Raw genomic sequence first — 24,448 nt, 5'->3', positions numbered from 1 at the left:
GCAACTGGACGCATCAAAGCAAAATGTGCGAATCACTTGTCCTTCATCGTGTCCCACCTCGTCTTGGTTATAGCAAGAATGTGCTACTATTGGTCAGGGAAGTGTGGCTGTTATCTGATTGGCTTGAGTAGATGATGCGTGGAGTCTACACATTTGTGAATTGTTTTGACGCTAAATTTTTTTCAAAATCCACAAATGCACGCAGCGATCCACAAATGCATGCCAGGCAAAGTTGTGTTTGTGACATTAAAAACATATTTGTGAATTGGTGAACATTTTATTTATTGGTGAATGTAATTCATGTTTGTGAAACTTTAAGATTTATTTGTGGATCTCATTCTATTTATTTGTCAATGTGTTTAATATTTGTTCATCTCTTTATATTTATTTGTGGAACATAATCTATTTATTTGGAATTATGCAACAATTCTATCTCCATAAGTGATGGACACCTCTGTGTGCTGATGCTGCCTGCTTTGCATGAGGACAAAATGTTTATCTCTCCAGAGATGTAAAGGGAACCAGAAACAGTGGAGCCAAATGTTAAAAAAAAACACACACATTTGGTAACAAAGTCTTCATAATATTCATTAGCCAAGTCACTGTCTATATAAATCAATATAAAGTAATAATCAGTCCTGGTACGGCATAAAACACTCTCCCACACAGCAGTATAACATAATCTTGCTAACATTCATCAGCAGGAAATAATGTAGGGCAGGGTGTGATTTTAACCATTAGATTTGGATTGGATAGTTAATGTTAGCTATTATATTTTTGTTAGCATTTTGCCCTGCTCACCTTGTACTGGAACAAATTACTTCTTGATTAATTTGTTCTTAGTCTTTTTAAAATAGTTTTTCAGGGGAAAAATGTTCATATCTTTTAAAAAAGAAAGTAAAAAAATCATACATTAATATTCACTCTGGAAAAAAAAAAGATTTTAATAGCAGTGTTGCTTATGAATAAGAATCCTGTTTTAAGGATTTTGAGATATTTTAACTGGAATGTTAAAAGTGCACAAAATGTTAAAAATCGTTTTTTTGGCAGTGTGGTTATGAAAACATGAAGAAAAGTTGTTTCAGAAGTCAAGAAGCTACTACAGTCATACATTTTCACCAATTAATTTTCATGTCTTTTTATATGTTACTTGTGATCGCTGGACAAGCTGGATTTAAAAAAAATTATATAACAGAAATCATTATTTTGAACTGAGCATAACTAGAAAACTTCATACTTCATAACTTTAAAGATTTGTTTATTTCCATGTGGGATTGCATTAAAATATTAATTGTGAAAACAAACATACAAACATTATTATTTTTATTATTATTAGATTTCATATTGACTAAAACAGGTGGGAATAAAAGCAAAAGGAAGTAAGTAGTGTTCAGTTTTATGTAAATTACCGTGACCATATAATAATCACATAATTACTTCTTTCTATGATTCCAGCTTTCACCACACTCTGAAATCTTCACCTCTTTACTCTGCCAGCTCTTTAATAGCTCTGACCTCAGGAGGTGTGCACATCTACCCTGCACACGAACAGGCATTTAGCCTCAAAGCTCAGGAACACTGCTGTAAATATCAGACTGACTTCAAGGAGCTGACTGACCGGTGTGCAGCAGGTAAATGCAATCATGACATGACTTCAGCTCTCTGCCCTCGGGCCTTCTTCATAGATTGCACATTTGAAAGGAAAAATGTTTACATGCATTGCCCCCCTCTGGAACAAAGTGGTACTAAAACAGAACTAGATGCTATACCATTAGAGCATTCCCACAATCATCAACAAGTAACAGATCATGAAAATAAGACAGGCAGACAGAACGATAGAACGATAGAACGATAGATAGATAGATAGATAGATAGATAGATAGATAGATAGATAGATAGATAGATAGATAGATAGATAGATAGATAGATAGATAGATAGATAGTTAGATAGATAGATAGAGATCTGACAGCACAAAGTAATGGTATAAACAATGTAGATCCACAAGTCCAAATAGAAAAGTATGAGTGGAAAAATACCACAATGTCCAAACAAACAACGTCTGCTAAAGTGATGAAACAAGCCAAGACAAACCACAGCTCTCATGCCACCACCACAGAATGAGGACAATCGGAAGGACCTCAAGCTGTGGACAGGGACTCATGATGGCCACCGACACCACAAAATGCCTTCATCTGAGACAAAACATATAATAGCTTGCTCTTCCTTTGAAACCACTCTCTTTTTCTGTTGACATCGAATAGACAAACAGCTCTTTGGGCGCTGTTTAATGAAATACACATAATGCTCTTGGTCATTTTAAATGTTATTTCAAAAAGCTTTTGTGAGAATACAGAGTTCACCACATTAGGTGGTTGGGCAGTACAGAGAGATCCTTGTTTTTTGCTGCTGTTTGGAGTTTTGGATTCCAAGCTTTTACTAGAATGGACTCAATGAACCCCCATAATGACATTCTTTCTGTGATAATGTGACAATGCGAATTAATGAAGCAATGAAAACTAGGACAACAAACACATTAGGCGAGATGAAGTCTGCCAAAGAAACAGAGTTCTGGACACACTGGTCTAGACTGTTTATGGCCCTGAATGAAATTTAGAATGAGTCTAAATTATTGTGGAATTATTGCAACAATGCCAAGTTTGGTAAGAGATGTTTTCACTGACGAATCAGCAATTACATACAGTTCTTTCCACGTTAGAGTCTGAAATACTCCATTAGTCTTGTTGTTTAGCTGTGTGAGAACTATTTTTGCAATCATTAAAAAAAACTCATCTCCCAGAATATGTACATGAGCTATTATTATGCAGCTCTGACAAACATGGGCAAGTGGCCACTGCAAGACGATGCAATTTACAAAATACACTAAGTCACACACCCAACTTAATTTGTTTCTCATGATCTTACAAACTTATAAGCTATTGATCTTAGTTTTGGATACAAATAAAAATTGTACCATACAAATAAACTGTCACGAATTCGGTCCATGGACTTCCGTTTATTCACCACCAGAGGTCCCCCTTTCCATTACATTGACTCTCGCACAACACAAACTGTTGCATAGCACCCCAGACTACATATCCCATCATTCTTTGTATGATTTGCACACTGCACTGATTGCACTCATTGCACACAGCTGTTTCTAATCACCTCACTCACTATATAACACCCACTCTAACCACCTTTCTCTGCTGAGTATTGTTTAGCCTGTACCCCTTTCCGAGTCTCTGTGCTTTCCTTGTTTTGCCTTGCCTGTTTTTGCGATTTCTGATCTTTGCCTGTTTTCCTGGATTTCTCCCTCTCGTCTCGCCCCTGTGATTCTGTCTGCCGATCGGTGACCTACGCTAGCCCTAGGACTATTCTTGTGTTTTTGCCCGCCATATACCTGTTTGCCATTGTTTGACCCTGCCTGTTATACCACGTCTCTTTAATAAAAGCTTGCAGATGGATCCACACGTCTCACGTCTCGTCAGCCCCGTTACATAAACAAAACGAATATTTTCATTGAAAACTTTTACATGGATGCACATCACTTCCTTCAACACTGTCTAAAAAACATCCCAGGATGCACCTCATGAAGTTAGTTAAAAGAGTGATCAGAGCTCAAATATAAGATTTGATTTGTTTAATATTTTGTCACAACATAATTCACATTACTAAAAGGTGTAAAATAGCAAGAATAAAGAATGAGTAGCTGAGTCCAAACTTTCAAATACTAATGTATGAGCTCAAACAGTGCATAAATCTCTGACTTTAATAAAGCAGACACTGTACAACAGTGGACACGTTTTCAAAAAGACACAGCGACAATTTTTTCCCTCTTTCTTTGAGCTCACTGTGTTCTCATAGAGCTCCTGTAATGTGAATATGAGGGGAAAATCGCAAAATAAAGGTGAAAAGTCAAAGGCAATGCTTCTAATCATGCTGTGATGGGTTCATTACCCTGTCAATGCACAAATGCCCATCTATCATGCTCACAACCAGTCTGCAAATTGGCCTGAATGGGTGAAACTGGTAGAATTAGAGAGACTAATGAATGAGTAAACAACTCACACACTCAAAAGGGTGTTCATACGGAACAGGAACACAAATTTACATTGGACAAAAAACACAACAGCAGAGAGAACTTTGCCTCCTTATTTCTGAATTCTGTTGCACACTACTGATTTTATACTTTACAACAAAAATGACTGATCAAATTGAAAAATGAAGCAGATTACCATCAAACAGTGAAGCTTATAGAGTATTAACAAACCACTTCAATTTACAAGAAAGTGTTGACAGAGTATCAGGGACTGTGCATCCAACTTGCCTCGTAATCTCTCAGACAAGAGTTCAATCACTGAGCTACATGGGGTCTAGCAGTTTACTGATGCTCCTGGGTATTTGCCGCTTGTAAGCGGGCCGCCACTCTTACAACATCTGGATGTCCCCTGGAAGGCGAGAGGCCCTTGGTCACCAGACACCATTAACATCAAGCTCCCTGAATCCCAGACAGTCATGCCACATTTCCTGCAGCAACAGTCAACAAGCTCATGAATCTCTTCCCAGATTAAAGACCAACAGTTTCAACCGTCACAAGCACCAGCAAAAAGAGCCTTGGGGATTTCACACGTTCCATGTTTATGTGGACCAGAGTCAAATATCTGCTTTTCATTTATCTCTGGGAATTACACAATCCCTGGGAAGACAAAGCCGTTTTAGTGGAAGCTCTTGTGTGAGATTTAAAAATAGATAAACACATTCCATCTATTTAATTGAAAGAAGACTCTTTCATCACTTATTTATGCTCTAACATGAAAAGTAAAATGGCTGTTAAACTAAAAAAAGTATCAAATGGCTCAAGCAACTTCATAATTTCATTGCATGATGAAGAGCAGCTCAGACATTCTGTTAAATAACACATTTTGTGTTCCGCTGAGGAGGGAAAGTTCCTCACATGTTGAGTAAATGATGACAGAATTGTCATTTATGTGTAAAGTAACTCTCTGAAAAACAAGCAATCAGCTGGTTAATTTCCAGTATATAAAGCAGATCAAATACATTTTGGCACTGGATTCAAAAATGCATTAAGACTCAAACTAATCTCATGTTCAATACAATCACGGTTATAACACCCACTCTAACCACCTTTCTCTGCTGAGTATTGTTTAGCCTGTACCCCTTTCCGAGTCTCTGTGCTTTCCTTGTTTTGCCTTGCCTGTTTTTGCGATTTCTGATCTTTGCCTGTTTTCCTGGATTTCTCCCTCAGGGACTGTGCATCCAACTTGCCTCGTAATCTCTCAGACAAGAGTTCAATCACTGAGCTACATGGGGTCTAGCAGTTTACTGATGCTCCTGGGTATTTGCCGCTTGTAAGCGGGCCGCCACTCTTACAACATCTGGATGTCCCCTGGAAGGCGAGAGGCCCTTGGTCACCAGACACCATTAACATCAAGCTCCCTGAATCCCAGACAGTCATGCCACATTTCCTGCAGCAACAGTCAACAAGCTCATGAATCTCTTCTCAGATTAAAGACCAACAGTTTCAACCGTCACAAGCACCAGCAAAAAGAGCCTTGGGGATTTCACACGTTCCATGTTTATGTGGACCAGAGTCAAATAACTGCTTTTCATTTATCTCTGGGAATTACACAATCCCTGGGAAGACAAAGCCGTTTTAGTGGAAGCTCTTGTGTGAGATTTAAAAATAGATAAACACATTCCATCTATTTAATTGAAAGAAGACTCTTTCATCACTTATTTATGCTCTAACATGAAAAGTAAAATGGCTGTTAAACTAAAAAAAGTATCAAATGGCTCAAGCAACTTCATAATTTCATTGCATGATGAAGAGCAGCTCAGACATTCTGTTAAATAACACATTTTGTGTTCCGCTGAGGAGGGAAAGTTCCTCACATGTTGAGTAAATGATGACAGAATTTTCATTTATGTGTTAAGTAACTCTCTGAAAAACAAGCAATCAGCTGGTTAATTTCCAGTATATAAAGCAGATCAAATACATTTTGGCACTAGATTCAAAAATGCATTAAGACTCAAACTAATCTCATGTTCAATACAATCACGGCCACAGTGGTTTTCTCCAATTATCTCAATTTACAGAGAAGAACAACAGAACTAGACTAATGGTTGCTAAAGAAAAGAGCAGTGACATGTTGTTCTGATATATATATATATATATATATATATATATATATATACACTTTATAAATAAATCATCTATAAATAATAAACATTTTTAATTAAATGGGAAAAGACCAAAATCTGTTAAACTATTTGTCAATATTAAATTTAAATATCATATTTTAAATAAGGAATAAAATGTGGCCTTATGTTAAATTGCATTTCTTTAGTTCAAATCAGCCATAAAACTACATTTTGGTGCAAATTCAAAAGAACATGATCAGATGGCCTCTTGACCAGCCTTTGCCAAATGATGGACCAAATTTAACATTAAATAACAAAAACATGGCTTGCGTGACTAACAGCCTTTGTCTAGTCTAGTCTATTACACAAAAACAGGTCCTCTTATACATGCACTTGCGTTATAATACCTGGTTTCCCGGTGCCATCTACACAACAAGTTCTACAAGATACACAGAGCAAATCTCCCAGAATGCTCAGCGCCAGGGCAAGCCTATATTTAACTTTGCACAAGAAAAGTCTAGTCTGTGATTTCGAAGTACTGTCCTTTGCTCAGCTGTTGTCAGAGGTTGCCAGGAGACGGGATCAATAGAGGGACTATATCAGCCATCTCTGAAGCACCACGGCTTTATAGTTCTAAGCCAGGCTTAGAAAACCCTTCCTTTGGAGTAAAACAACATCCTGACAAAAAAGGGGAGGATACATGATGGAGATAAAAAAGTATGGAGAGAAACAGAGAGAGGCAAAGGGAATAACAGCAGAAAAATGGAAAACAGAACAGAGACAGGATTCATTTATTCATCAGCCGATGCTAAAACAGCAAGGCCTGCAACATAAAAAATTAATTGCTGACAGAGCTAATATACACCCTTGGATTCAGAATTCTGCCGGCCAGAGAATAATTCCCATGTTTCCACACAAGTTTACGGGGTGTTTAAATCTTTTTCTGCTGCACATTTCAAAGTGCAGGAATCTGACTACATAAGATGACTTAACACTATGTTACACATTCGAAATGACTGCTGGAAGCCATATATCATATGTCATTTTCATGAAATAAAGCATTAATAACAAACGATTGCACAAATTCTTATCTTTTCTGAAAATGCAAGGCAACTAGTTTGATCTGTACACTGTAAAAAATATTTTGCAAATTTATTGGAAAATACTATTTGGTTTTTCTACTTCAAAACTTCATGTTTAATTTGGTATTATATAGTATAGTATAGTACTACTAGTAGTTATACAGTATATATACATATAATATGAATCATATTTTTAGTAGCTGTAATTGCAAAGGGAATAACAGCACAAAATAGCAAATCAGAAAAGAGACAGGATCCATTTGTTCATCAGCTGATCCTAAAACAGCAAGGCCTGCTTCATAAAAAGTTAAAAGTTAATTGATGTTATAAAATTGTTTCTCTCTTTTTTTCATTATAGTGTCTTGTCCCAACTAAGTCCAAAAGATCATAGCTTGGCCCATTTTATTATTTGGACTACTCCCCAACAGCCTATGCGACATTACATAACCAAAGTGTGGACTTAAAAGAGGGTTTAGTGCACCATTTGGGACAGGGCCCCGAATGTCCATAACTTCCTGTTTGAGCCTGAAGTGTACGGTATGCTGTTTAAAAGAAACCGGGCCCTACATCTCATCTTTTTGGAGCCCAAAAACAGCTCCTTCTCACCTCGGTTGCCCCCAGGGGACGTCTTAGAAATAGGCCAGTTTCTGAAGCAGGTCACCCCGTCCTGCAAAGAGAACAATCAGAAACAGAGAGGATGACACACAAGCTGAAAGACTCAAGGATGTGTCCGGCATTATCTCATTAGCTCCTAACTGAGAAATACAAACAAAACCGGCCTGTTACATCCATCTGTGAGCTGTTTCGCCTCCACACGGTGGTGGAGATTACCACAAGAATTCTAAAGCGGCGCTCAGGCCTGCCACATTGTGCGCAAGCTGACCCTCCCACTTTTGGAAAGAAAGAAAAATGAAAGAGATTGAAGAAAAGGAGAACAAAAGGGGCAGTGGTTACTTTTTTCCATTTTCATGAGCATTTAGGGGCCTAGTAACGGCATTCTCTCGCTCTCATTCTGCACCACCATCTTTTGGGTAAACGAGCCCTCTTTGGAGAGCTGAATTCCTCTGGAATGTCAGCCAATCAGAACACAGGCTCTAGGGAGTGTGTTATGGGAAGGCCTGCCTCGGTTCTGACTCTTTAATCTCCCAGTAATGTGAAAAAGCGGTACACACTACACAACTTTAGATTCTATTTTATACAGTATAATTAAGCAGTCAGTAAAGATTTTTTTTCTACTCTAGTCATTTACAGTTTTATTATATTTACAGCTGAATAATTACACTGTTGCTTTACAGATGAAACTGAATTAGTTTCATAACTGCTGAATTTTGCAATATTAACAGTTATTTTCCTGTTTATTACTGTGAAGCTGCTTTGACATAATCAAATTGTATTCAGTACTATATAAATAAATATGACTTGACTTTAATGACAATTTGAAATTTGCTATTTCTGCTACAGTATTGCAAAAATTATGATTTTTCAAAAAAAAAAAGTTTTTTGGAACACTTTCCCCATATGTGACCCTGGACCACAAAACCAGTCTTAAGTCGCTGGGGTATATTTTTAGCAACAGCCAAAAAAACATTGTATGGGTCAAAATGATTGATTTTTCTTTTATGCCAAAAATTATTTGGATATTAAGTAAAGATCATGTTCCATGAAGATATTTTGTAAATTTCTTACCGTAAATATATCAAAACTTAATTTTTGATTAGTAATATGCATTGCTAAGAACTTCATTTGGACAACTTTAAAGGCAATTTTCTCAGTATTTTGATTTTTTTGCACCCTCAGATTCCAGATATTCAAATAGTTGTATCTCGGCCAAATATTGTCCTTTCCTAACAAACCATACATCAATTGAAATCTTATTTATTCAGCTTTCATGTGATGTATAAATCTCATTTTCGAAAAATTTACCTTTATGACTGGTTTTGTGGTCCAGGGTCACATATGTAATTTGTCAACCAAACAAACAGTCCTGCCTCAAACTCACACTATTGGTTAAAAAAAGAAAAGCACACAGTGTTTACACTCTGGACAAACCAGCAAATTAAGCTTAGAAATATATATATATTAATTACAAGCTCAATTAAGAAAATTATTTTATTTGTTTATAATATATTGGCCTATTTTACTTATCAGACTGATAATAAAAAATTTTAAGAAGTCACATTTACTGGCCGATACAATTGTGACTGCTGATATGTGCATCACTGCTACTAGGCTTCATTATAACTGCAAATACATTTTCTGTTGGTGTTTACAAACTGAGGGATGAGTAAACATTTGCTACGGTAATCTGGATGCCAGAGATGGTGTCGATAGACACACTGTAAGTTGTAAATAACCTGGAATGTTCCTTAAAAAATGTCTGGCATACTGATCCATGCATCAAAAGAAAAACTTAAAAATCAGGCACCCAGCACAGAGTTTGCTGATTGCGCAGCGCAAAAAACGCCAGCTCAGTGACATCGGTTTCAAATGACGAGTTAAAAAGTGGAATGAGTAAAAACACACATCAATCTAATGTGCAGAAAGGGGGATGGGTAAAACAATGTTACCACGGTGATAAAAGCTCTGGCCACCGGACATCCTAGCAACAGTTACAACGCTTCAGCAATCTGTGGTTCAGTGAAGATAAAAAGCTCTGCTCACAATGTGCATCTGCTTTACTTCATGCCACCTAAAACCCACTCTCAAGGGTTCATATTGCACAACAGCAATAAAGGACATCAAATTAGCAGAGTCTGAAAGCTGTCTGGACGCCCAGATATATAATGTGCGTCATGCAGACTGGACTGGTCATATACGGCACATATATAACATTTGCTCTTTTAGCTGTTAGTATCATTGTGAGCAAACTAAATAAAAGTAGTGATACTACAAACCTAAAGACAACAAGAAACAACATCCCCAACCAATTTCACCTGGTTGCAAAATATCATCAAATATCATGGAAATATCATCACAATATATAAAGAAATATTTATGTTCATTATATACAATAACGTTCAAAAGTTTGGGGTGTGCAATTTACATTTTTATGTTTTGAAGTCTCTTATGCTCACCGAGGCTGAATTAATTTGATTAAAAAATACAGTAAAAACAGCAATATTGTAAAATATTATTACAATTTAAAATGACTGTTTTCTACATCAGTTTATTTTCAAATGTAATTTATTCCTGTGGTATAAAGCTGAATTTCCAGCATCATTACTCCAGTCTTCAGTGTTACATGATCCTTCAAAAATAATTCTAATATGCTGATTTGATGCTTCAGAAACATTTTTATTATCAATTTTGAAAACAGTTATGCTGCTTAATATTTTTTGTGGAAACTGAATCATTGTTTTAAGATTCTTTGATGAATCGAAAGTTCAAAAGAACATCTTTTATTTGAAATAAAAATGTATAAATGTCTTTACTGTAAATTTTGACCAATTTAATGCATCGTTGCTGAAAAAGTATTAATTTCTTTTTACAAAATTATACTGACCCCAAACTTTTGACAGTAGTGTGTGTGTGTGTGTGCATGTGTGTGTGTGTATATATATACTGTACATACCTTGTGGCTGTTACTCATTAGTTATCTTTGCCAAATTGAAAACAAAAGCTACTTTTTCAAAAGGATAGCTAAACTAGTTTAGCTAGTTTCGCAGTTACTCGAACATGATGAATAGCCTGTAACTAATTTAAAGTAGCTTTCCCAACCACGGTTGTGATCATAAAATGAGCTCAACAAACAGACAAGTGACTAGACGTACAGTTCTAGTCTAAACATCCTACTAAACTGATAGAGAGTTGGGATTTGGACAGCTGCTGTTACGACACTAAGTTTCACTTGTGAAGCATGTGAGGTCAGAAAATCGGTCGAATGTATGACAACCAGCTGGGCCAAGTTCACATTCAAAGGCATTCTGACTTCAAATACAATATGCCCACATGGATTTATGATGGCAAAGATGTCAAAGACTCTTCAAGTCTGGAATTAACAAAGAAAACACTCATTATCGTTTATGAAATGTGCCAAGTATGGACAGTGGAAGAGCTCACAAAAGTATCTCTGCAAATTACTGGCAATGACCTTATCATCCAGGTCCAGGATTTAGAGCATGTTCCACCCACCTACTGATTCTGACGCATTTTTACAGCTGCCCTTTTCCAAAATGTCCTTTGCTTTAATGGGAGCCATTCAGGATTTGGTAAAGGTCAACTTTTTGTGTCACTTGAACTTTCATTGAGAGCAGAATGTAAACCACGGTAGTAACCATCATAGAGAGACACATGTCCCATATTCAGATTAGTGGTTAACCAATATGTGTTATTCAATGGTTCATTCTAAAATTGTTACATTTGATTTCTCCAATTCTGGTAGAGGTGGCATTCTTGGTATAAAAATACTAAGAAACATTTTTAAAGTGATCATGCTATTTTAACAGCTTCTGAACATGGGAGTTAAAAAACATGAATTTGGCAAGTAAAATTAGATCTGAGTTCATCTTTTTGATGGCATAAAATATCTACAGGGGCCGATAACACCTTTAACTCTGTTAAGTTCATAGCTCAATGTGTAATCCCCTTTCTAAAGCAATTAAAGTCTATCTTAAAGTGATTTGCCCTACTATAAAACGGGCAGCCTAAAATACAGCCTCAGTGCTAGCGCTCTATTGTTTCATCTTCCGTCCCGATTAATCCCAATAATAATTAATTAGTTTAATACTATGCAATTAGGGGAGTGCTGTTCCCTAGTCTATGGCCTGAATAAAGACTCCAGTTGACTACCCTCTATTATCAATTATGACTAAACTGGGATTTCCCACTACTGATAAAAAGCCTGAACATCCGGCTTACCCAAGGCATAACTGTGAAATTTTAAGGGATATTTTCAAGTTAGCCTTAAACAGATTTAGATTCTGTCTGTGATTTACTGTTGCTGTTCATTTGTACATGAAAAGGGGTTCAATTCTACACATACACTTGACTTTGTACTCAACCATTTTCATTCCTCTGTCTGACATTTACAATTAAATAGACTTTTTTTTTTTTTACTTTCTATTCAACAAAAAATCCTGAAAAAAAATATTAAGCAACAAAACTGTTTTCAACATTGAATAAATAATATAATATAATATAATAAATTTCTTAAGCACCAAATCAGCAGAAATCATTTAGAATGATTTCTGAAGGATCATGTGACACTGAAGACTGGAGTAATGATGCTGAAAATCCAGCTTTGCCATCACAAGAATAAAGTACATTTTAAAATATATTAAAATAGAAACGGTTATTTAAAATGTTATAATACTTAAACAATATTTCACAATAATACTGTTCTTAATATATTTTGATCAAATAAATGCAGACTAGCTGCAAAAATAATTGTAAAAATCTTACCAACCCCAAACTTTTGAACAGTAGTGTAAAAGTCTTAAAAGTGGTCCAAAGATAATACACTAACTGCAGTTTAAAGCTGAAGAATGTAATTTCTACGAACCACTGGTATTACCAAACAGGTTTCCCAGTCATTCCCCTATTTGCCATTTTTCAGTGTCGCTGTATAAAGTATGGGCTGCATTGTAAGACTAAGTAGATCATAAAAACTTTTGGCACCAATGGTTTCAAAGATCAACTTAGGTTTATGATGCTTTTAGGAAACACAGCCCTGGTCAAACTCAACAATGTTTCAGTAGCACCACAATGAGACAGAGTTTACACTTTTTAGGGAAATCAACCTACAAGTAATTTAATTATAGCTGTCTCTGTGAATTAAGATGAGACAGGAGACATTTTTTTTAAAGAATAACAGGAGGTTACCATAAGTTATCAGGCTTATGCCATAAATAATATAGCCATGCACAAGAGCTTTGTTACAGCAAAATGTCTATTACTGAGTACATCACTCACATTATGTGTTTGGAACACAGCCAGTCCACATGCCAGCAAATGAAAAGGATAAAAGACCAAAACAGAATGTTGCCAAACATATTTAATGAACAAAAGCAGGACAATATGATGCTTTGCTGTAACAATGGCGAGATAGTCATCAGCGCTACTGACCAAATGGAACATCAACAGGCCTAAATGCTGCATAAAACCCAAGATGGGGCATCAGGAACAAGATGGAGGAAATTATAAATGTTTGTCCTAATATCTGACTAAAGGAGATTATGTCCATCTTGATATGCCACAAGGATTATGTTCTTCACAAAGATTGTCACCATTCAGAGCCATGTCTGGGATGTTTAATCCTCGGCAAAGTTACAAGCAGGATTGCTTTGAGCCCAACATATATTTGCTGGAAGATTTTTAACCACATATTCCTAACCAAAGTGAAGCAACAAACAGAAAACATCCATCCCACCAAATGTTTCAGATGTTTCCTTGGCTTTCCGTTGTATTGGAGGTTTTTGTTTTTTCAAAACAGCTGTTTTCTGAATAAAGTGATAAAAGGAAGTCAAACAGTAAGGAGCAAATATATATATGTAAATGAAAATGAAATGAAAAATACGGTAATAATACTGTAAATAAAATACAGTAAAGACATTATTGTACTGTAAATGCAATTACAGTACTAATACTGTAAACATTTTTACAGTAAATTACTGGCATCCAGCTGCCAGTACGTTACTGTAAAATTTACAGTAACCTATTTACAGTGTAAATAATCAGATCCAGTTACGAAAGAGCTCATTTTATTAATTATTCATTGACTCAAAACATTTTAAACTTGTGCTGAAACGCAAAACTCTCACATGGGTTATGCTGATGAATATCTGAACAATTCTGCTTGATTCCAGATTTCTGGTGAAGATTAAAGCAATGAACACGGCAGAGCATTTTCATATCATTACCTACAAAATACTTCTTAAATAGCCTGTATGAACCATAAATGAAACTACAAAGATGTTGTACAGTGAGCTTGGCCACTATGCAACTCAATTGCAGCAGAAAATTTAAACATAATTTAAAACACAAAAAAAGTTTTTTGTTTTTTTTCTTTACCTACACTGTCTTTAATCATCTGGTGGGATAGCTAAATATTTTTTAATTTGATTCCCTTACTCTTTTTATGTCTTTCAAAAGCCTCAAACAAGTTGAAACTATGCAAAACTGTGGTCTGACAAGCTCTGAAAGTATTATTGCAGTTTGCTTTAGGGACCATGACACAGATCCAGTTCATTTCAGCCCACATGACTGTGACATCAGCATGAACATAGCCGGCATTAAATCCTTCAATACAGTGCAGTTCAGTCTCATTAGAAAGACATTAATGAACAAAACTACATCCAGAATGAACCACGAGTTCCTTCCTGAATACAATGGCGTAAATGTTTTTGAATGTAACAGCATGGCACAGGTTCCGTGGCAAAATTATAATATACTTAAAACTAACCAAACTCATTTTTATTTCAATTAAATATAAAGTAATGGAGCTGAAGGCTGAATTTTGGTTTGTTTTCGATTCTAACACCTTTAACATACTGTAAATACTCAAATTCTTCTTGTGCACACTAAAAGTGGATGAAGTAAATTTGTAGGGCATAAGTAATGGTTTTCAGTGCCGCCGGACAGAAAGTGAACCCTTGGCCTATGTTAGATCAAATTTCAGGTAAGGTTTAATGCATGGGTTCAGCCTGCCTTGAGGTAACAGTAGCAACCTGAGCGAACACATCTGTTGATGTTACAGCGTTTTCATCTGTTCATGTCAACACACATGTTCTAAACCCTTCCCCAAGGAATAAAGGCACATTTTAGTGCGTAATTACACACATTTTGTACAGATCACAGTTGTTCTGTCATTGCAACAAAATACGAAATCTGCAAAAGCCCTGGCAACCTGCTCTAATCTGTTTCACATCCCCACATACACAAGCTCACTGTCTGGCTCTCAACACTTCATGTGCTTTGTTAAAAGTGTATCCAAGTTCTCCTCTTACCATGGTGGCCGTCCAGCTCGAGTTTGTTGTCCAACTCCATAACTTCAAAGACAGGCAAAATCAGACATGCTCTCTGTGCCAAGGGAGGGGAAGACAGCAACGGTTCATGAGGAGGGTACTCTCTCTCCCTCTGCCTCGTCACCCGTTTGCCAGAAGAGCGCTGCCTCCCGTGTAGCCTGCCTGCCTACGCTCTGTTCTGGCTGGAGCGTTGCATCTGGCAGATCTGAGCTGGGCTGAGCCACTTCTCTGGGCCCCACTCACTCCCACTTGAGCACCATAGCTCTTAAAGACACAGCAGGATTTTTCACTTGCTTTTCCTCTCTCTCTCTCTCTCTCTCTCTCTCTCTCTCTCTCTCTATGAGAGCATGTCTTTCTACCATCCTCTAGATATATTTTACAGGCAGTGTTATTTAAGTATCATTGAGATTTTCAATCTCTCTTTCATAGTTTTTATGAATTGAATTATTTTTATATATTTTGCATTTTCATTTTTACTTTTACTTTGGTTAACATTTTAGTAATTTTGTGGGTTAATGCCTATATAGTTTTTATTATTTTTAATTTTGGTTTTAGTTATAATAGTGCATCAAGTTAAATGAAATGAAAATGATAAATGTTGCCTCGACAACTAGCTGAAATTTGATTAAAAATGTCAATAAGTTTAAAATAAGTTTCCCATTTTATTTCACAATATAACAATGAGGTGAACATAGGGGAGTTAGCTACTTTCATTACTTAAAGATGATGTTCTAATTTTTGTCATGTCTGCAGATGCTGTGCACTTTCTAAAATGAAAAACTGGAAATTAATCAAGAATATTCAAGTTTTTTTCTCCATTCTTGCCTTTCTATAATCCAAAACTCAAACAAAACATGTTTTCTTGGAAATACTATTTTAACTGCTAATCAATTTATAGTTTTTTCTTTATTTTTTATTACTCCTCATGATCATGTTAGTCTTTTGTAAATATCAGTAAATATTAGCAATGCTTTGTAAGAATTGTGTAAATAATGAACTTATCATTTCTAACATTTTTATAACAAATGAGTATTTTTTTAATTTGAAAGAAAAAAGTGCTTAAATAAACTTGGCTTTGATCACACTACGCATAATTCAGCCTCATTTACAAATCCAATTGCCCACATGTAATGAAACCAATATGGATCACAGTTTCCACAACTGTTTATCTACGTCTATTATATAAAATAGTATATAGCTATTACTGTGGAAAGAGGGAACAAAAAACTGGAAATATTATTTATGCTTATGTCCAACATACAACATCATACTTCACCAAAATGCTCACAACTCATGAGGAGGCATTATTGTACTATTAACAAATGCACTGTATCCAAAACTGATCACTCATTCACTCGACCATTCAAAACACAGATAATGCTACATATAAGAGCGGACACTACAGCACTTAAAGACTTTACAGACTTAACACCCTGAAGGAGGAAAGAACCTGAAACTTGAAATCCGATCAGACTGCAACGCATTTCCAAAAATCCAATTTTAATCGGATTTCAAACCACATATGGATATCAAGTGTGTTTCTCTTTTACGCTATGACAGATTAGGATGCTGATGATGCACAGGAGGGTGTGTGGGGTTTAAATGTGTGTCTCTGCGGGGGGTGTGCAGAGTAAACAGCATAGAGACATTTGCGGAGTCAGCAACAAGCTGCCAGTGTCTGACACACGCATTAAAACAGTGCTGAGCTGCAATGACACCACGGCTCACACGACAGAGAAGAATCTTACTGAGATCTAAAAGGCAGTCAATGTGTACCCATGATCATACACTACCATTCAATAGTTTCGAGATCAGAAAGATCTTTTTTTTTAATTAAGACTTTTATTCAGCAAGGATGCATTTAATTGATCAAAAGTGATAGTAAAGACTTTTACATTGTTACAAAACATTCCTATTTCAAATAAATTAATATTAATCAAAGGATCCTTAAAAAAAAGATTAGTTTCCACAAAAATATTAAGCAGCACAACGATTTTCAACATTAATTAAAAACAAGAAATCAGCTTTGCCATCACAGAAATATATTACATTTCAAAATATATGAAAATAGATTTATTTTAAAACAATACAATTTCACAAATTACTGTTTTTACTTTATTTTTGATCAAATAAATACCACCTTGAGACTTCTTTCAAAAACATAAAAAAATCTTACCAACCCAAAACTTTTGAACGGTGAATGTGGCATTTATGTGACACTCTTATACTTTTAATTTTTTCAAACCTTAATTTTTAATACTGATTAAAGACAGACAGACAGACAGACAGATAGACAGATAGACAGACATAGACAGATAGATAGATAGATAGAACCATATTGGCCAATTTAATGCAAGAGTTCTCTTTAACCTTTTCACAAAACAAGCGTTAACATAATATGTCTCGTCCTCAAATTCAACGGCATTGTGAACCAGAGTCCCTATTAGGCAATTCTAAACAATAGCTGTCCTGTAACACCATCATAACTATGCTTCCCACTGCAAATGACTGGTTTGCAGCCTGTCCGAGACAAGCGGAAAACAGTCTACAATGTGTTCCATCATGCTCTATTTCATGGGTCTGTCTATTGGTGTCACATCTGAACTTTAACTAAATGAAAGCGAGCGGCATTTTGAAGTTTGTATCATTTCAAATCCACTAATATGAGTAAAAGAAATATATTCTAATACATTACATAAAGAGTAGCTAAATCTTAACTTGCATAAGTTGTCTCTGCCTATGTCAAAATCACTAATTTAGAACAGTGTACTAAAACTCAGGATAAAGATTCCATTGTAAGGGTAGTGTAGATTAGCAGCAGCAATCAAGCGATTGATTTTGTATTCCACTTTGTCAATGACACCTGATTACCTTTAAAGACTATTATCAGAGTTTATTACTCATCAAAGTGTTTCTTCACTGTCCAAAGGGGGAAAAAATGAACAGAAACAGGTGTGTACAAGTATGCGCTCCAGAACCTACTTACTGGCATTTCTGGTTTGGGTGCTCTGGTCTTTACGGAGCTGAACTCCCTCAGGAATGCTGGTGCTATGTCGCAGGAGCCATACAGTGCATGATTCAGCACGGCACTCTTGGAACAGCAATGGACTGATCTGAGGACAGGCCACAGAAGTTCAGAGTTCAGAGTGTTAGTGGGTAAGGCCTTTAAGAAAGACTCTAGCATGCTAAAGAAAGCTCATCCTCTCTGCTCTGACCTGTTACTATGAACTTGTTGATATGTGCTGCCCCCTTGAGGTCAAAGGGCACCATCAAATGTAAGGTCAGAACCAAAAAGATTCAAAACTCATTCATTTTCAAAGTCTCATTAACTAAAAATATATGCATTTTCAAATAGTCATAATGAAGCCTAGCAGTGAAGCACAATATCAGCAGTCACATTTGTATCGGCCAATAAATGTGACTTCTTAATGCTTTCAGTATCAGGCCAATATAGTTAAGCCAACAACGTATAGCCAAATGATTATAGGACCCCATATTATTTCTAAAAGGCAAATTATATGTTATATATAATGAATATATATTTATACCTCTCTCTTGTCCAGGAGAACTAGCTGACATTCTGCAACCAAGCAAAACTTGACCTGCCATCCGAATGGTTCTGAAAGTGGCTGTCCACAAGATATCCAGTGTATTGATGAACCTTTCATGTCTGTAAAGCAGAAAAAAGTATGAGAAATGATAAAAGGCTGGATTCATGGATAACTTACAATCACGATAAGATCAAAGAGTGTGAGTCTAAGCAGCTAAAAACAGGTGACCCAGTGGTCATAAAGCCAGCTGGCATACAGCTCTATGAATGGACAATCCTTCCTGCTTGGCCTAGATTCAGTTGCATGAGTATTGTTTTGTATAAAAACACAAAGTTAATTGAATTAAAGAGCCTTCCATTTCTTTAAGTTAATTTACTGAGTTTAAAAAAAGAAAATTTAAGAGACTGACTGGTTGTAGTGCATCTTTGGGACTGTTTATATAATAGAATTAGGAAAATTATTAAATCATTTTGCTGACTAAAGGGCAAGACACTGAGATATATATTCCTGAGCCAGCAAGACAACTCTGTTTGCAATAACAAACTAAAAAGACTTGATACCTAATTTACTAATGTTGGTTTCAAACACCCTATTTAAAATAGTTTTCAATCAGAATTGTTTTTTTGTTGTTGTGTGAATTCGGTCCACCTAACAAAAATTTGAATATTTATATTTTTTCCATTAGTTTTGCATTGGAGAACACAAGAAAACCACTCTTACATACTGTATATTTAAATTCGAGTTATCTATATAATGAAGGTAGAATTTAGCCGACAAGTTAAACTGTGAATAATTAGTTATTAGTTAATAGCCTAGTTATTTATCAAAAATGTCTGGGTGGGGCAAGTTGACACATTAGTTAATATTTCCAGTCAAGTGGGCACTTAATAAATTGCAGAAATTTACAACACTATTTGATATTTTACTTGTTGTTGATTTTTTCACAATAATTTCACTGTTTACTTTTCTGAAAAGCCTATAACAAAACAAGGGTGTTTAATAATAATGACCATAAAGTGCTTAAGACATGGCAAAAAGCAAACAAATGTTATGAACTGTATCTTTAATGTAATAACATTAAATAATGTTTTATTGAGACTTGTAAGGCATGTGTACATACAGGAATTATCATTTAAATATAAATGTATCCTAAGAAGCACTGCAGCAACATGTGTGACAACTAGCCTCAGTCGCCCTTAGGCTACATATGGCAAACAAACAGTCATAAATATACACAAAATTACTTAAGAAATCTCAGTTCGCCTCAAAACAAATGATGTACTTACCGGTGACCCTCATCCAACCCTGGTGCTGACAGCGGGTGATGTATGTTGACATAGTGGTAGGACCACTAAACATGTCAGCCTGCAGTTTTCAACATGCAACATTCCAGGACATTTGCACACCTGATGGACGCCTCATAATGATTAAACCGTAAGGTGCCATCACAATGAACTTTTAAAAGGAATGATGCTGGCTTGCGCGTGCAGACTATTAACCCGTTTTTATTGAGAGTCACTGAGAGTGAAGAGTACACAAGGTGCCACGTCATGTAATACCTTAATTAAATTAATGGATTAAACTCTCTGGCGAAGAAAGCAACTCATCTGTCCACAAACACAAAACTCTCTCTCTTTAAAAAAAATAACCAAGCCTGAAAAACACAAGCGACTCTTTCATTTGGACAGTTGTTTTGAATTTGGCAGGTTCGTTCTGAATTCTAGAGAACAACAAGTTACACAATGACTATATTATATTTTCTACACTTTTTAAACGTACATTCTCTTACTCTTATGTGATGAAAAGTCCAGTTAATCATGGCTACTGTGCTTCCGTTTACACTTATATTTGTGTCTGTATTAATTGTGCAAAATAAATAATACCAACACGCCTGTGAAAATGTTTGTACAGATACATGAGACACAATTATCGCTGACAAACTGTTTTAATGGTCTGAAACAGGAATGAATGAATAATGACATGCAAGTTTGCAAATTTTAAATGTCTGAACACTGTTCCAAAAAACAAATACATGGTTTACCATGTACGGCTTTGAGGGTGCTGTGTAGAAAAGTTGTCAGAAAAGCATTGAAAACAGCTTAATTTGAATCTTATACAAAGGCAATAGGTTGTTTCTCTTCTAAACATTGTTAAACTTGTAAACAAAATATAAAACTTCTCTTGAAATGTGAGCAAGACGACATACAAAAACTTGTGAGCATGATCAATACAACAAATCGTTGTGTTTTGTTGACAAAACTGTTGGCTTTAAATTTCACATATGCTTTTCCTTTGGGGAAATATTATAAAAGTAAAAAGTAAATACTTGAAATATCTTTTTATACATTTTAAAAAAATCAATTAGAAAATATAGGTCAATTTATCGAATAATAGCTTGCATAGCTGATAAAACATGTTAATAGTGCAATAATAAAATGGGGCTAATCTTATATCCAATTATATACATGTAAATAATAAAGTATATTTATAATGTCGTGTACTATAAAACTAATTAAGTCAAATTATAGAACCTGACAGCTTTAAAACTTCACATAAATTTAAATTTTCCAGTCAATCCAATCATCTGATAAGTGCCACTTCCAGATCCATCTCAAATATAACAACAATCTTTGGAAACCTTGTAAAAACATTGATTTGACATTGATATGTGGGCAAATGTTGAAAAAAGCCTAAATTCTATTGCTAATTAAATGCAAATGATCACTTTCCACTTTCAGTTTCATTCTGCTTTCTCAAAGCAGGTACTGTTTATCCAATCTGACATGCCAGAGCATACAAAAGCATTTCAAATAGAAAAAATACTTCTCAAAACAGTATTTGCATCACTTTGGTTATATAATCACCTAGATCGAATTCAAAAATTATGGCTGAGCAGGAAAGAACCAAAGTGCTGACATTTTAACATAGCTAAAAAGCACCGCTGTACTGTTATCTTAGGTGGACAAACAAATGTGTGTATTTGTCTTCTGCACAAATACTGAGAACTGACCAAAACAAAATGAGTTACTTTAAAGGAATAATTCGCGGAAAAATTAAAATGTGCTGAAAACGTACTCACGCTCCGGCCATCCAAAATGTAGATGAGTTTGTTTCTTCATCAGAACAGATTTGGAGAAATGTAGCATTCCATCACTTGCTCTGCAGTGAATGGGTGCCGCCAGAATGAGAGTCCAGACAGCAGATAAAAACATCACAATTAATACACAAGTAATCCTAAAGACTCCAGTTGATCAGTTAATGTCCTGTGAAGCGAAAAGCTGCATGTTTGTAAGAAACAAATCCATCATTAAGGCATTTTAACTTTAAACCGTCATTCCCTTTTGTCCTCTCACATCAAAATCCACCAACATACTTGTTTAGAACTGTTTTTGCTTGTAAATGGTGCTTGATCTGTGCATATTTCTCTCCTGATTCAGACAAGACGACTTTGTCACTGGAGAATGTAATATTATGGATAGAGGTCTTGTTTAATTTAGCCGGAAGCAGATGAACTCTTAATGATGACGGTTTTTTTTACAAAGACAGATTTTCGCTTCACAAGACATTCATCGATGGACTGCAATCATATGGATTACTTATGGATTATTGTGATGTTTATATCAGCTGTTTGGACTCTCATTCTGACGGCACCCATTCACTGCAGAGGATGCATTGGTGAGCAAGTGATGTGATGCTAAACTTCTCCAAATCTGTTCCGATGAAGAAACAAACTCGTCTACATCTTGGATGACCTGAGCGTGAGTACATTTTCAGCAAATGTTCATTTTTGGATGAACATTAAACTCAAAACCTGACACGAACTTTGAAGTGCTGAATAACAGGAACTGAAACTCACTGGGGCGAATGAAACCGTTTGAATCCCAAAATTAAACTGAAATAACTTCATGTTGTATAATACTGTCCTTTATCTCAGGGGTGGCGAACTCCAGTCCTGGAGAGCCGCAGCCCTGCAGAGTTCAGCTCAAACCCTAATTAAAACTCACCTGCCTGTAGCTTCCTAGTGACCGTTCAGACCTTGATTAGCTTGTTCAGGTGTGTTTGATTAGGGTTGAAGCAAAACTCTGCAGGGCTGCGGCTCTCCAGGACCGACGTTCGCCATCCCTGCTTTATCTGCTACCTAATAATGACGTTATACTGTGTAAGAATAACATATGTTACCAGACTGAATGATGTTTGTGATGTTTAAAGTGCCCTAAAAGGACACTGCAAATGACTTCACAAAAAAGACTTTAATGTCCCACCTGAGAGAAGACCAGAGTATCAGAAAAAAAAAACTATATGTGGTTCGTGGAAAAAAAGAAAAACAAAACTAGAACTCCGAAACTATGACTTTCAGAATAGCAAAACAGAGAGTAACTATTGGGGGGGGGACTGCGTGACACCTTCCTTTGCAGCCCATCTGTTCCACACCTCTGTTCTGTGATATTCAGTAAGGTGTAGTTCCTTCCCACTCCACCAAATACTGCACCTTCCCTTCAGGTGTAATCCTACGAGCCAGAACCTGATACTTCTCCCCGCAGGTGAGCCGACCGGCCGCCCCAAAATAGCTGGTGATGGAAGACTTGAGGTGAGACAGTGAGGAATCGTCCTCGCTGATGCTCTCAAAGGTGTGGCTGTTGATGCTGTTCTCCATCATGACGTTACTCTCCTCTCCAGGCATGCTGATGGGGCTCAGCTCACGCTCCACCATCTCTCTTTTTGTGGCCAGCGCAGTGTAATTAGAGGAGGGCAACTTCCTCTTCCGACTGCCCACATTTTTCCTGTAAAGAATATAAGAAGCATAAAAACTCGCCTTTCACTCAAAATGTTCTTTTTATAAATTTTTTTAAATGATATTTCAAATATTCTAGAACAACATTTCTGCTCATGTAACCAGTTTGCAGAGGTGGGGGAAGATTATTTCTTCACAATACAATCAAATCCCATAAAACAAATCAAAATCAGTCAAAATCAAGCCTGGCTATGTTCATAATGGAAGACATGCTTATTAATTACTGTATACAGCCTGCTATCATTTTATATTTTAAAAAGAACATATAATTTAAGGAAAGTGAAGAAAAATAAATAAATACATACAAACCTTACATTTTTTTCTGATGCTGAGAATTCAGATTTTCCATCACGGGAATAAATTACATTTTAAAATCTATTTAAATTTTAATATTTCACAAATATTACAGTTTTTACTGCAAATTTACTGCATAAAAAGATTAATATTTTATGATAATTTATTTTATATTTCAGTTAAAAATGTGCACTACTCTGTGTTCTGCTTGAATAAAAATACTAAAAAAAAACATGTATTATTTGTTGTATTATCCATTGAATGAATATTAAAGAAATTTAACAAAAAAGGTGCAGTTGTATAGATGCACTAATACTGTCTACCACAAGATGTCCCTGTTTAACACTGAATTACTTCCTAGCCATACGCTGTCCCCTTTCAGTTGCCTCAGTGGGCGTTATGGCATTTTAAAGGTCATGCAGCAGAACTGGACTTTTAGGTATCCTTTTCTCATGCTGCAAATCTTCTGGGGAGTTTCCATTCTGCATAAACACCATAATCAGGTTTCCTACACATTTTTACTAATAAATTTACATGGCTTTGAGACAATATTCATGACCTAATGGTTCATTATTTAATGGTCCAATCAGGGGCGGTTCTATGGG

At 35.9% G+C, this 24,448-nt stretch overlaps 2 protein-coding genes across 5 annotated transcripts in view; both read right to left on the bottom strand.

Annotated features, from left to right (window-relative positions):
* The window catches only part of LOC107557202 (disabled homolog 2-interacting protein-like), a 92,483-nt gene extending 72,133 nt beyond the window's left edge, over positions 1–20,350 (bottom strand). For 3 of the 4 annotated variants that reach the window (XM_016240531.1, XM_016240533.1, XM_016240532.1), the window contains exons 1-3: positions 20,044–20,350; positions 18,755–18,876; positions 18,193–18,319 (exon numbers count right to left, since the gene is read on the bottom strand). In XM_016240531.1, the coding sequence (XP_016096017.1) occupies positions 18,193–18,319; positions 18,755–18,876; positions 20,044–20,116 (322 nt within the window). In that variant the 5' untranslated portion in view covers positions 20,117–20,350. Of the gene's footprint in view, positions 1–15,188; positions 15,373–18,192; positions 18,320–18,754; positions 18,877–20,043 lie in introns of those variants that run through there. The other variant, XM_016240535.1, reaches the window with a different exon arrangement.
* A 2,537-nt stretch (positions 20,351–22,887) lies between these two features.
* The window catches only part of LOC107557185 (PHD finger protein 19-like), a 33,189-nt gene continuing 31,628 nt past the window's right edge, over positions 22,888–24,448 (bottom strand). Inside the window, exon 14 of the mRNA XM_016240509.1 lies at positions 22,888–23,538. Coding sequence (XP_016095995.1) covers positions 23,205–23,538 — 334 coding nt within the window. The 3' untranslated portion in view covers positions 22,888–23,204. The remainder of the gene's footprint in view (positions 23,539–24,448) is intronic.

Source organism: Sinocyclocheilus grahami, unplaced genomic scaffold (genome assembly GCF_001515645.1).
Source record: "Sinocyclocheilus grahami isolate Dianchi unplaced genomic scaffold, SAMN03320097.WGS_v1.1 scaffold592.1, whole genome shotgun sequence".
Classification (NCBI taxonomy): domain Eukaryota; kingdom Metazoa; phylum Chordata; class Actinopteri; order Cypriniformes; family Cyprinidae; genus Sinocyclocheilus; species Sinocyclocheilus grahami.
This window is presented reverse-complemented; position numbering and strand designations above follow the sequence as displayed.